General features: G+C 41.6%; 2 protein-coding genes across 3 annotated transcripts; both read left to right on the forward strand.

The window, feature by feature from the left end:
- The first annotated feature begins 1421 nt into the window (after positions 1 to 1421).
- LOC102699622 (protein BIG GRAIN 1-like) lies at positions 1422 to 2893 on the forward strand. The gene has a single exon (XM_006661222.3). It carries the CDS (start codon positions 1658 to 1660, stop codon positions 2672 to 2674), a length of 1017 nt encoding a protein of 338 aa, XP_006661285.2. The 5' UTR covers positions 1422 to 1657; the 3' UTR covers positions 2675 to 2893.
- A 5182-nt stretch (positions 2894 to 8075) lies between these two features.
- Positions 8076 to 11863, forward strand: LOC102703241 (transcription initiation factor TFIID subunit 15). Of its 2 annotated transcripts, XM_006660604.3 has the most exons (8): positions 8076 to 8143; positions 8558 to 8680; positions 8793 to 9130; positions 9246 to 9452; positions 10255 to 10338; positions 10848 to 10929; positions 11000 to 11126; positions 11415 to 11863. In XM_006660604.3, exons 2-8 carry the CDS (start codon positions 8564 to 8566, stop codon positions 11639 to 11641), a joined length of 1182 nt encoding a protein of 393 aa, XP_006660667.1. In that variant the 5' UTR covers positions 8076 to 8143; positions 8558 to 8563; the 3' UTR covers positions 11642 to 11863. The 2 variants fall into 2 exon arrangements, with proteins under 2 accessions (XP_006660667.1, XP_006660668.1); XM_006660605.1 differs by lacking the exon at positions 8076 to 8143 and having other exon boundaries at positions 8558 to 8697.
- Positions 11864 to 12749: the final 886 nt, after the last annotated feature.

Here is a 12749-nt window from a genome sequence, read left to right on the forward strand (position 1 = left end):
CTTCCCATCCATGTCGTGAAAAGACCACCACTTAAAAAAAACTAGAAAAAAATCGAGTGGTTTCGTTAAGAAAAATGTTTCTTTATTCAAGGTCTTATGTAGTCCATCATCAATTGTAGGGACATTTTTTCTCTATGAGCCTATGTAGTCTAGGGCTTCACTTATCATTTCATAAGCGGAAATCGCGTGCCATGAATATCACCATTATCAGTGATAATCACGTAAAAACTACATAAATTTTTATTCAAATTTTTTGAATAAAATCGTCACGGTCTTTAGAGCCAAACCGCATGGTAGGGAGTGATTATCGCGCGGTAGGTAGTCATTATTTTCACAGTTTTGGTAAAAACGATAATTGCGGTATCTGAGACGATAATCGTGGTAGTTTTCGTAATATCAATAATTGTGATTTTATGTGAAAGCCGTGCGATATGTCACGATTATCAGGATATATGTTATGATTATCGTGAGATGTTACCATGACTTCTTTTGAATTTTTTTTCCAAATTATTGTAAAGAAATTGAACTATCATGATATTTACTAAACCAAACTTCAGTTTAAAGTTTGTCGTTATCGTGCCCTTGGAGTATGACCAATTATTGTGCTAATCGTGGCAATTATCACGATATTGCAAGCCCTGCTGGAGCCCATCATCAATTGCACGTAATTGTTACAATGCACGGTATATTACTAATAAGTTGGAAACATTAGCATATGGACACAGCCGTAGACCATCACCAACCGGGACCCTGCAAAATTTGTCAGTCAAGAACACAATCCGGCAAGCTGAGCTGGTCAGGGGCCGGTGGGCAGGACCACTTCACTGTTCACTTAGAGCAGGTATAAGTCAGCTATAAACATATTTAAAAAATATAATAGAGGAGAGAGAAAAGTTATAAGCTACTAATTTATAGACAGCTGCATTACGAGCTTATGTGTATAACATGTGGGGCCATGTATTAAGGCTTTATAGATAACTATTGTATGAATTAGCTATTAGATTGACTATAGATGATTTGGAGCTAGTAGTTGGCTATATTATTGAACTTTCTCTTTGAGAAGATACAATAGCAAGCTATAAACCAGCTGTAAATATATTTTAAAAAGATAAGAGAGGAGAGAGAAGAGTAGTGAGCTACTAATAATTTGTAGCCAGCTGTAGCACTGGTTCCAAGACGTAGTATGTGTATGATATGTGGAACCATGTATTAATATTTTGTAGGTAACTATTGTATGAATTGACTATTAGATTGACTATAGATAAAGTAGATCCCGTGGCTAAGTTCTGGAAGCTCTTCAAGACTCTGGCACACACTGACAGACATCCAGCTACAGAGTTGCGGTCAAGCTCGATCGTCAGTCGATTGCATCTCTTCACTTCACCCGTGAAAACGACGCGATCTCAAAGCTAATAATTCTGCGACGAGTTGGTGACGAGTGATATCCACGGAAGCACACACATGCCAACGCATGCCGCTACGGCAGCTTCGCCGCCACCACCTCTCCACTCCCCTGCAGGCTGCAGCGGCAGCAGCGAGCTTCTTATATTAACCATCTACCTCCGCGCGCACGTCTCGCCCTCGATCTCGTCGATCGCGCGCGCCATTTGGTGAGCTCAGCTCGGAGAATTTTGATTGGGCTTTTTGTTTGTTTGGTATGGAGCGGCAGCAATGCCACGGCAAGAACACGCCTCCGCCGCCGCTGGCGCCGCCGCGGAGGGCGCGAGGGGAGGGCGGTGCCGGCGGGTCGTTCTCGGCGTCGCTCCTCGATGCGATCTACCGCTCTCTTGATGAGGGAGCGGGTGGCGGTGGCGATGGCGATGGGGATGGGGATGGCGTAGGTGTTGCCGATGTCACAAGGCGCCGGTCGGAGGAGGAGACGAAGACAGCCGTGCCGCCGCAGTTCTGGTGGGCCAAGTCGAAGCAGGCGGCCGGCGCGGGCCGGAGCCGTCGCGAGTCGTCGGCGGGGGCGGCCTCTCGCCCGCGGCACTCGGGGTACGCCTCGTCGACCACCTCGTCGTCCGACGCGTCGTCCAGCTACAGCTTCACCTGCTCGTCCGCGTCGACCACTGACACGGAGTCGACCACGCATCGGAGACGCCACAGCACCCAGCCTCCGCCGCGGCAGCCGGAGGACGTCGACGTCGACGCCGACGTCGCCGCGGCGGCGCCACCTAGCACCAAAGCGAAGAAGAAGAAGAGCCGGCCGTGTTTCCCCGGAGCAAGGCTGCGGCCAAGAGGGACAGCGCCGCCGTCACCACCGTCGTCGTCCGCGTCGTCGCCGGCCACGTTCGCGTGCGTCGTCAGGGCGCTCTTCACCTCGTCGCGCCTCCCAAGAAAGCCCAAGACTCCAACGCCCGTCCCTCTACCGCAGGCATCGCCGCCGGTTCCGCAGCCACCGTGCATGTCGGCGACGTCGTCCAGCACGAGAGCGTCGGAGCGGAGGTCCGTAAGGTTCTGCCCCGGCGCCGAGACGCCGTCGCTGGTGCGGCGCAGGGTCGAGGAGCTGGTGAGAGGCCTGGCCGATGTGGAGGAGGACGAGGACGGCAGCGACGCGAGCTCCGATCTCTTCGAGCTGGAGAGCCTCCGTGGCGCCGACGGCGACGAGCTGCCGGTGTACGGCACGACGAGCCTCGCGACGAACCGCGCCATCCCTCAGAGGGCAGCTTGTTAGTTCACAAATAGTGATAAATTTATCAAAAAAAAAAAGAAAAAAAAGAGTTGCAAAAGACCCTTAAAAGTTTGTGCAAACAATGTGAAATGTCTATCTGCATTTCTTATGTATCATCCGTTGTTTTATTATGTTTGTACTGAATTTGTATACTATAATATTCAAAGTACAATAAAGTCAGTGGATCATGTGATCGTGGAAAAGGTAATGGACTAAAACTGTCCGAACAATATAATATTGACTATGTTTCAAAATATAACCATTCCTAGATTATTTATTGACTAAATTAAGATCAAAAGATCTCTTTTGAGTCATTTTAGTAGTTAATTTTTATTTTTTTAATTAATTATATTTTTATAAGCATTTGTTCGGTTCAATAATCATGGAAATGGTTGGAAGTATTGAAGCTGGTGCAGGGAATACTTCCTGCAAGCTTAGCTACAAGAACCATCTGTTTGCTTATTTTTTACCGTACTTTGGTTACATTTTTTCGTGAGTGAAAGATGAACGATAAAAAATATCTTTTTATAACTATTTAATAATTTAAATAATAAAATTAACTACTATGGAGCTTAAAATCTATTTTAAAAGGTATGATAATGAACTTTTGTATATAAGTTTTTTTAAAAAAAATACATCATTTAGTAGTTTGAAAAACGTGCATGTAAAAGCTAAGAAAAAATCTGAGAAAAATATGGTATAACGAACGCAGCCACTGTACTAGTTCAGAAATGGTTGGAAGCTGTAGATTTTGTTTTCTTGAGAAATGTCCTGCAATTCTGTTCAATTGTTGTTCAGAAGCAACGAAGGAAACTCCCATTGGGCTGTCAAGAATATGTGAAATTTTATTCCATTGTACATGCTGAAAAACGATTTATTATTTGAAAAATCTCTTCATAACAAAACCAATTTTTCGATTTTTATGTCGAGCATTTGACCATCCATCTTATTTGAAAATTTTTTAATTTTTTTTAAAAAATAGTCACACATAAAGTACTATTCATGTTTTATCATCTAATTAAAATATAATTATTAATCATAATTTTTTAAATAAGACGAAGAGTTAAACATTGTATCTAAAAACTGAAAAGTTGATTTGTTTTGGGACGGAGGGAGTACATGTTATGTTAACCTAGCTGGGCCAAATTGAATACATTGTTCACCAAACAAACCATCAAAGTTCCATGCATGGTTAGGTGTAATATATATATAATTTTTTTTAAACCGAGTAATATATATACATGAGGATGCTCAGTACCAACCGCCCTCAATTGGCTAGCGGTCGCTGTACATTTGACATCGAATTTTCTTCTAAAAATTTGACGGATGTAAATGTAGTATAATTATTTTGTACTACATAAGAAAAGGATCACAGTAACATTGTTTTTTGGAAGTTACATAAATTAAAGTTACACTCTGGTTTCATAAAATTTGCAGTGCAATTTATTAAATTTACATCAATCAAATTTTTGAAAGAAAATTTGATGACGAATATATAGGCAGTCCCATTGGTTAGTGCATCACTAGCGGCTCCACCGACCAATATTCCTTCTCCGTGACCATGAGCATTTCATTGTCTTGGCAATCTTTTCATAAACTTTTGAACCGGTATATGTGTGTGTAACTTCTACCGGAAGCACTGGTTTTTTATGCACTCGACCAGCAGCTCACTGTCCCAAAGGGGTTGAGAGGATGATGACCATGATGGATGAGCCGTTTGAAAACAATTAAAAATGTCCATTATGAGTTTATGACCATTGGCAGGAAAATAGTGATGAAAGTACTTGTTAGTAGGGAGTTTGGGGCAGGGAATGCTTTGTCAGTAAGCCTTCGTTAGCATCGATCAGTCCATGGCCCTCGTGCTAATTAAGTACTACTACCCCACACTAATCATATATATGGCTTCCATTATATATAGTGGTCGAAAAATTTGTCAGTGATATGTACGAAGTATATATAGATGTACGTGTATATAATACTTGCAGTTCAGTTTCGTCGAAGTTGCAATCAACATATATATCTTATCCTATCCTAAATACTGGCACCGCATCATCTCATCAGACACGCTCGTCTTTTCCACTTATACTTGTGTTTAACCGTTTAAGCCAGCATTTGAATTTTCATATATATTTAAAACTCTTACTTTTGCTAAAAACACACATATATATATATATATATATATATATACAAATTTTATTCATAAATTATTTATTGTTTACAAATATGTCATTTCGTTTATTCCTTTAATAAGCCGAAAGATAAGCACCAGAGATGGAATAATCTTCGTGCTGTACAGTACGGCGCGCCATGGAAATGTAGGACACATAGATCACCGAACATGCCCTTGTTTAAGATGGAGTACGTCCGGATCGATCTCGCCATTAGCACCGATCGATCGATATGGGCAGAGCGGTTCATGTCTACTCGTGGCCGTGCATGCCCTGGCAACACAGCCTGTGCCTGAATTTTTTTTAAAGAGCTCCACGATTGGGCACGAACACTCAGCTCGGTGCAGAGCTGGATATTCCCACTTCAACTGGGAGAGAGAGTTTCAGCTCGACGATTATTGATCTCGCTAGTTCTACGAACGAACAGGAGCATATATAACTATACATGATTGCAACTTTTAATATCCGTATTTATATAATTTACTTCTGAATTAATCCGCGTACGTACTGTACGTGAGAGATACTATGAGCGATCATATCGCTGCACATACTTTTTGCATGGAGAGATGTAGAGGAAGATTCGAAGTGGTGCTGGTTGTATCATTCATCATGGATCTAGCGGCGACAGGGACGGCTGATCTGTATGCTCTGGAGTCTGGAGGCTGGAGCATGATCTGGACAGGATGGCCGTGCTCGAAAGTGACACTGCTGTAGCCCGGCCGCGGTGCGTGCTGTTGGTTATACCTACCTGAATCGATGGCATATGTACCCCCTCATTTTTGTGTGGTTACCTTGTGAGTTGTCACACAAAGAAGAGAAGAGGACGCATGCATGCATATGCACCAAGAAGAAACCTCTGAAAATGCACCGCCAAAAGATCGATAGGCGCAGTACATTACACTGACAGAAACGCTCGTAGCGTTCCATTAGCTGCTTGTGTAATTAATCGTGCTCGCTGCTCATGGTGTGTCCTCGATCTCGTCACAACGATCCCGCATACATGCATCACCGAATTGAAATCGAGACGAGGGATGATCTTTTGGCTTAAAGCCAAACAGAATATTTGCAAATAAAAAATAATATGTAAGTAAAACTTTTATATACGTGTTTAGCGATGTAAAATTCAAGTCTGAAAAATAAACTATAATAAAAATCTAAAAATCAACTTTAAATTTAATGTTGTAAATTTAAAGTCTATGCTATTGTGCTATAAGTACAAACAGAAGCGCACGAAAAGATAACGCTGCAGAATTTTGAAATGAACGCATCGATGAGTAAATTACTACTATTGATTTAGCCACTCGTTAGAAACTATGGAATTCATGGAAGCAGTGGCTAGCTAGGACTGAGCTGCAAGCTCTCGGCGGCGTCGCTGTCTGTGCTCGTCCGGTGGAGGGCAGGCAACCGGCCGGCCGGACCGAAGAGAAGTAAATGACGAGCTCCCCAGCGTCGACGGCCGGACGGAGACAGCCGCTAACTGCGACGCGCATCGATCCCTCCGTCCGTCCGTCGGTGGCTCGCGCGTTCGTCAGATCGGGAGCGGAGGCTAGGCGGATCGACGGACGCCGATGGAGACGCGGACGGAACCGACGGAGCGCGCGGCATTCCAGTGCATGCAGAGCGGATGGATCGATCGGCGTCTCCGGCCTTGGCTAGCTAGGCCGTTGCATACTTGCATAGTGAGTGACCTAGGCCGCGTTCGGTCGTGGAGGAGACAAGTTAACTTAGTCCAGCGCGAAAAACGAAAAAATAGATTAGTACCTGATTAATTAATTATTAATTATTTTAAAAAATAAAATAGATTAATATAATTTTTTAAAACAACTTTCCTATAAAAAATCTTTGCAAAAGATATATCATTTTTAGCAGTTTGGAAAGCGTGCACGTGGAAAACGTGTTAAGTTACCTAAGGGGAGCAAACGAAGGCGGCCCTACTCTCTGTTGATTGGTAGTACGTGGTACCACCCGGGAAAAGGCCTATTTTTGCCTCGCTCAGCTACCGTCCAAGTTTGATTTATTTTCTCAACAGTAAAGTTAAATATTTAGGCTTTCTGGATTTTTAAAATAATAAGAAAATATGGTGGACCACTTATAACGATACATTGGAAAAAAAAACACATAACAATTGAGACACGTTGGTATCTCCCCCCCTCTCTCCACTCATCCCTTCTTTCTCCAATGTGGCTTGCCTGCTTCTCCCACACCAGATATCGCGTCTTCACTACTTCCGTCACCTTTTCAGTTTGCTTTGACTTTCTCTGCTAGATCGATTTGGAAACTAGGTGGAGAAGAAGCCAAAAGATACCGGATGACGTGTAGGCCCCATAAGTTTTCCCCTCCCGCATACATGTGGGTTCCACACCTATTTTTAATTACTTCGATAACTGGGCTGCCACGTGGAGACTAAAGTAGCAGAGGGAGTTACTTCCGTAGTTTTAATTGTTAGAGCTCTGGAGGTGTCGTTATATGCCTTGCGGTTAAACTGTGAGATGGCAACATGAAATACAACATGGGTTTTACGTTACCATACCCGTTCCCATGAGGTAGAATTTTTTCGGTCTTCTCCGCTAATTGCAATGGGTAAGGAATTTTCACATACCTATCCCCGCACGGGAAATTTAATACTCGTAGTTTTCTCATCCCCGTTTAAACAATATAGTATACATCTCAAATCATATATGATTCATATTTTATATCAATGAATGAACATATATTCAAGATTTTTATTTATTAAATATAACAATGAATATAATCACATGGCATAAAAAAATTAAACGTAAAACTCATATATAATCAGGTCTCCACAGGGACGAGGACAGGGACTAAGGACCATAATCGCCTCCACGAGGCCCAACAAGTGCATGTTTTCCTTAATTTAGTTCTCTATGGAGAACAATTAAAATCATTCCCGTTTCCTGATAGGAGAATTTCCCATGAGAAAACGGGTAAGACCCTCTTAAACATCTATAGAACTGTACGAATCAGCCGTTTGAGGGGCTTAAATTGAACTTTTCCCACACAAATAACAGCTCTGACCACCGTGGGTCAGACCTTTGGTCGACCCGGCCCGGCCCATGTGCATCCCTAGCTGGCTCTCTCTCACTCGAGTATATTTACCATCCCCTCACAAGATAAAAAGAAAAAAGAAAAAACAAGAGAGAGAGAGAGAGAGAGAAAACCCGTCGTTCGTTTCGTTTCCTCCTGCGGCGCGAGTTCGCCCGCCCGCCCGCCCGCCCGCCCGCCCGCCGCCAGCTCCGATCTTCGGCGAGAAGGGGCGCCGTCGTCCTTCTGTTTCCGCTCACCGGTGAGCGCCCGTCCGTCCATCCATCCATCCGTATCCTCTTTCTCATCTCTCTCAATCCGCGCACTTTTTTTTTCTGGAATCTGTATGAACCCTAGGTTCAACTCAAGATCTGGAAGTTTCTCTCTTAATTTGCCTTAAATCTTAATACTAATAACGTTTTTGTTCCCCAAAAGTTTGGGGGGTTCAGCTGAGCCCCCATGTCCCGCGTTAGATCCGCCACTGTTTGCAAAAAGTTTGGGGGTTCAGCTGAGCCCCCATTTCCTCACACGTTAGATCCGTCACTGGTTTGCACTACAGTTATGCCCAGTACTCTAGTTCAGTGTTGATTATTAGTAATATTGTAGTGATATTGCATCAGGATTCAGCAATACAATTTATGCTAATGGTACTAATCTTCTCTAACTGGGCTATCAGTGGGAGATGTCTGGGCATATGTCGAGAGGCCCCCCAAATGGTTCTGTGTATGTGTGCAATCTGCCTCCTGGAACTGATGAGACCATGCTGGCCGAATATTTTGGCACCATAGGGTTGCTAAAGGTATGGGGTTTTCCCAGGTAACATTTTTAAAGCCACTTAAAATAAGTACTGAATCGCCCTTCTTATTTCGGTTTTGCGATAATTAGTAATGTTCTGTTTTCGATTCCAATAGAAGGACAAAAGGACTGGGCGTCCAAAAATCTGGATATACAGGGACAAAGTTACCAATGAACCAAAGGGTGACGCGACAGTCACATATGAAGATCCACATGCTGCATTGGCTGCAGTAGAATGGTTCAATAACAAAGATTTCCATGGAAGCAACATTCAGGTTCATATAGCCGAGTCAAAAAACAAGGACATGTATGATAACTCTGCGAGCTTGAACAACTCTGTTGGCCTTGGTGGACAAGATGAATTGGATAACGGGGCAGGCAGAGGTAGAGGGCGTGGTGATGGTGCAGGAAAGGCTTGGCAGCAAGATGGGGATTGGCTGTGCCCAAATACAAGGTCTGTTTTGATTGGTGAGCAACTTACCTGTCACTTTATTTCTCTTGCTGACTAGTATCGTGGTATGGTCTTCACAGTGTGTTCAAATCCTTTCTGTTATTGCTGTTTCTCCCAGTTGTGGCAATGTAAATTTTGCCTTTCGTGGTGTCTGTAATCGCTGTGGAGCTGCTCGCCCTGCTGGTGTTAGTGGATCAAGTGCTGGTGGTGGTGGTAGGGGTAGAGGCCGTGGAAGTGATGATGCGAAAGGAGGCAGTCGTGCTGGGGCTGCTGCTGTTGGGGGTCCTCCTGGACTTTTTGGTCCAAATGATTGGCCATGCCCAATGTAAGAACGCCCACAAAAATTCGCTGTTTTATGGCCTCTTGTTCTGTCCTTCTGTTATTCATATTTGTTATCAGTAGTTGCCTGTCTGCCCCATGAATCCAGTTTGGGCTGTTGAAAACTTCAATATTATTTTTATCCTGTGTCTATGCAGCAATTTTGGAGAAACACTTAAATGTTGTTTATCATAGCTATTATGACAATTTAACTTTGTAGGTGTAATTCAAGGCTTATTTGGTCAGAGGAATCTTAACCCATAGGAATAGAAAAAGTGAAGGAATAGGAATGCATGCACATTTCAGTCCATAGAATTTTTCCTGTAAAATTTCCTATGTTTTCTCTCTACAACCTGTAGTAAAGGAAAATTTCCTTTGGTTTTCCTATACTTCATTCTACAAACCGAATGACACTCATAGGAATTATTCATTAGGAATCTAAATCCTTTGTTTTCCCTCCAAAACAAACGAGCCATCAATTTTAGAGAAACACTTCAACGTTGGTAATAATAGGTATTCTGACAATTTAATTTCGTAGGTGCTGTAATTCTATCGTCTTAAATTTTATTTCTTGAATTTTTCTTTTGCAATATGTATGGTTATCATGTATTATTGTAATCTGAGGTTCTTTCTGTTAACACAAGTATATTTTTACTTCATTAGGATGATGACATGTTAGTGTGTCGGTCCTATTTGATTCTAGTACTTTATTATATATTATTAAATCAGCAGTCTTAAAATAGCACAATGGTTTGTATACATTGTACTGTATTATAATATGTGATGGTACTTGATTTATTGTCTTCCAGGTGTGGTAATATTAATTGGGCAAAGCGGATGAAATGTAATATCTGTAATACCACCAAGCCAGGTCACAATGAAGGTGGTGTGAGGTAAGATGTATGCACAACCTGTATGTGATGTATCCATCGCCATGTCAGTTGGAAAGTTGAAAGAAATATTTGCAGTTTTGCACATATCATTTGGTGTGAATCATACTTAGCAATTTATGTAAAGCAAAGCACTACAGTATGTTATTGTAATTAACTAGGGTGTAGGGAATTATCAGGTGCAACCCACCCTTGTATTGTAATTATGCATCACAGCTTCTGTTGGGGCATAATCAGTATAATATTCTGATGTATCAATAATTTAGCATCTTTTAAATTCAACTTCACACTTTAGTATGTCAGAAGAAACATAAAAAGGGAAGACTAATCTCCTTTTTGTTACTCTCTACATTCAAATATGGAAAATTTAACATGAAATTGTATAAATAGGTATATTCAATTGAGAAGTACATGTAGTTACATTGGGCATGAAAGCGACACATAATTATTTTACATAAAATGCAAGTCTTTGTAATGAGGCTTTTCTTACCAATTACATTTTTTTTTTGCAGAGGTGGCCGTGCAGGTGGGTATAAAGAACTTGATGAAGAAGAATTAGAGGAAGTTAAAAGGCGCCGCAAAGAGGCTGAAGAGGTGGGATGTGTTATTTGATGCTCCATTTGTCAAGTCTTGAGTTTCCATCTAAATGTTGCTCTTGTTGTAGGACGATGGGGAGATGTATGATGAATTTGGCAACCTCAAAAAGAAATTCCGTGCTAAAACACAGCAAACTGAAAGTGCACCATCTCTTCCTGGTTCTGGACGTGCTGGATGGGAGGTTGAGCAACGTGGTATTACATGCTCTGATTTCAGATCTTTTTCATTAAATTAAGTCTGTTAGGTTGTTGTATAGTCTACTATGACATGTTCTTGGTAAAATGATTAGGATAGAGGACTAGACATTTTCGGTTCTTATTGACATATCACATAAGAAAGGTTCAAAACTACACCTACATTACAATTTGTACTAGTGCACTTCAAATCCTTGCAAAATACATACTGCTGGACAAATCACTTACTTTCTGTCAAAGAGCCAAGTTCCCTTGTACAAAATCATATTTTTACATAATCATTTTTAGGTTCCACTGGAAGAGAAGGCAGGGAAAGGAGCAGAGATCGGGGCAGAGATCATGACTACGATGAACGGGATAACAGGAACAGAGATAGAGCCAGTCACGGAAGGGAGCGGCGCCGAAGCCGAAGTAGAGACCGCGAGAAGGAAAGGGGCAGGGACAGGGGCAGAGACCACAGCTATGAGAGGAGCTGGGAACGAGGAGCCGAGCGTGACCGTGATCGCTATAGATGAATATATTATGTCAGGAATGATCACAAGTTGCATGCCCCGATTTTTGGTTCTGATACTTCCATGTTGCTGCTGGATATTTATGCTGCTTCAGCAAAATTCTGTTAGTCGTCAAACGTTGTTTGTCTTGGTCTGAAGGCAGTTCATATCTTTAAACGTTTGGATACACTAGGTCACTAAGCTTTGATTATGTGTTATGTACGCTGGGAGTGTTTTCATGAGATATTTTTCCGTTAATGCTGTTCACCTGAAACTGGAAGTTTCTTTCAAATGATATTGACTAGGCACCCAATTCGTTTCATTTGTGGTTGGGTATATCGACTTAATTTTCCTGGTTATTTGTTGCATCTGGTATCAGGAATAATCGTCAACAATTGCCAGTTGAATAACATTATCTGCCTCGGTTATTTTCCCCCTCATTTTTATTGTAAACGGAGTCTATCTTGGAAAACAAAAGAAAAACTCCTTTTTATTGTAAACGGAGTCAATCTTGGAAAGAAAAAGAAAAGGAAAACAAGGAATGAATAAGATGACAGCGATGATTCTTCCGTTGTTTGTGCAGGTGTCATTTTGCACCGTCACCATGCATTGACATTTTCAATTACACCTGAGGACTGCTGCACGATCGAGGATCTCGTCCCAATATTTTCGTCACTAAGAACATATAATGAAGTTTTATTCTTAAATTATTTTTTATTCATAAGTATGTTATTTGGTTTTTTCTAAACAATCACCCCATGGGCCAGGAAAACTGCCCCATGGGCAAATCTGAAATTTCGGTCCAAAAATACTTGAATTTTGAACAAGTTTTGCTAATTTTTTTACAAAATATGGAACTTTCAGATAAAATTGTTTTGTGCACAGGGAGTGGGAGGGGGACCAAAATTTTGGGAACTGTGAAACAAATCTTTATATCTTCTGTTTATATCCATTCCAGAATTGGCATGAGACCCAGCATGGTTTTTTTGTGGATTATTTATATAAGACCTTACGTTTTACAAAATCATTGTTGACCTTCATTCTTTATTATATATAAAAGTATTTTAGTAAAAAATTCTTGGATTTAGCAATTTGAAAATGGTAATCAAATGGTTCCATTTAAAAATATCAC

This window comes from Oryza brachyantha, chromosome 9 (genome assembly GCF_000231095.2).
Source record: "Oryza brachyantha chromosome 9, ObraRS2, whole genome shotgun sequence".
Classification (NCBI taxonomy): domain Eukaryota; kingdom Viridiplantae; phylum Streptophyta; class Magnoliopsida; order Poales; family Poaceae; genus Oryza; species Oryza brachyantha.

Coding starts and splice junctions, on each gene's coding strand:
- LOC102699622 (XM_006661222.3), top strand. CDS start 1,658: ATGGAGCGGCAGCAATGCCACGGCAAGAACACGCCTCCGCCGCCGCTG.
- LOC102703241 (XM_006660604.3), top strand. CDS start 8,564: ATGTCTGGGCATATGTCGAGAGGCCCCCCAAATGGTTCTGTGTATGTG. Junction 8,681..8,792: donor GCACCATAGGGTTGCTAAAG/GTATGGGGTTTT, acceptor CGATTCCAATAG/AAGGACAAAAGGACTGGGCG. Junction 9,453..10,254: donor AATGATTGGCCATGCCCAAT/GTAAGAACGCCC, acceptor ATTGTCTTCCAG/GTGTGGTAATATTAATTGGG.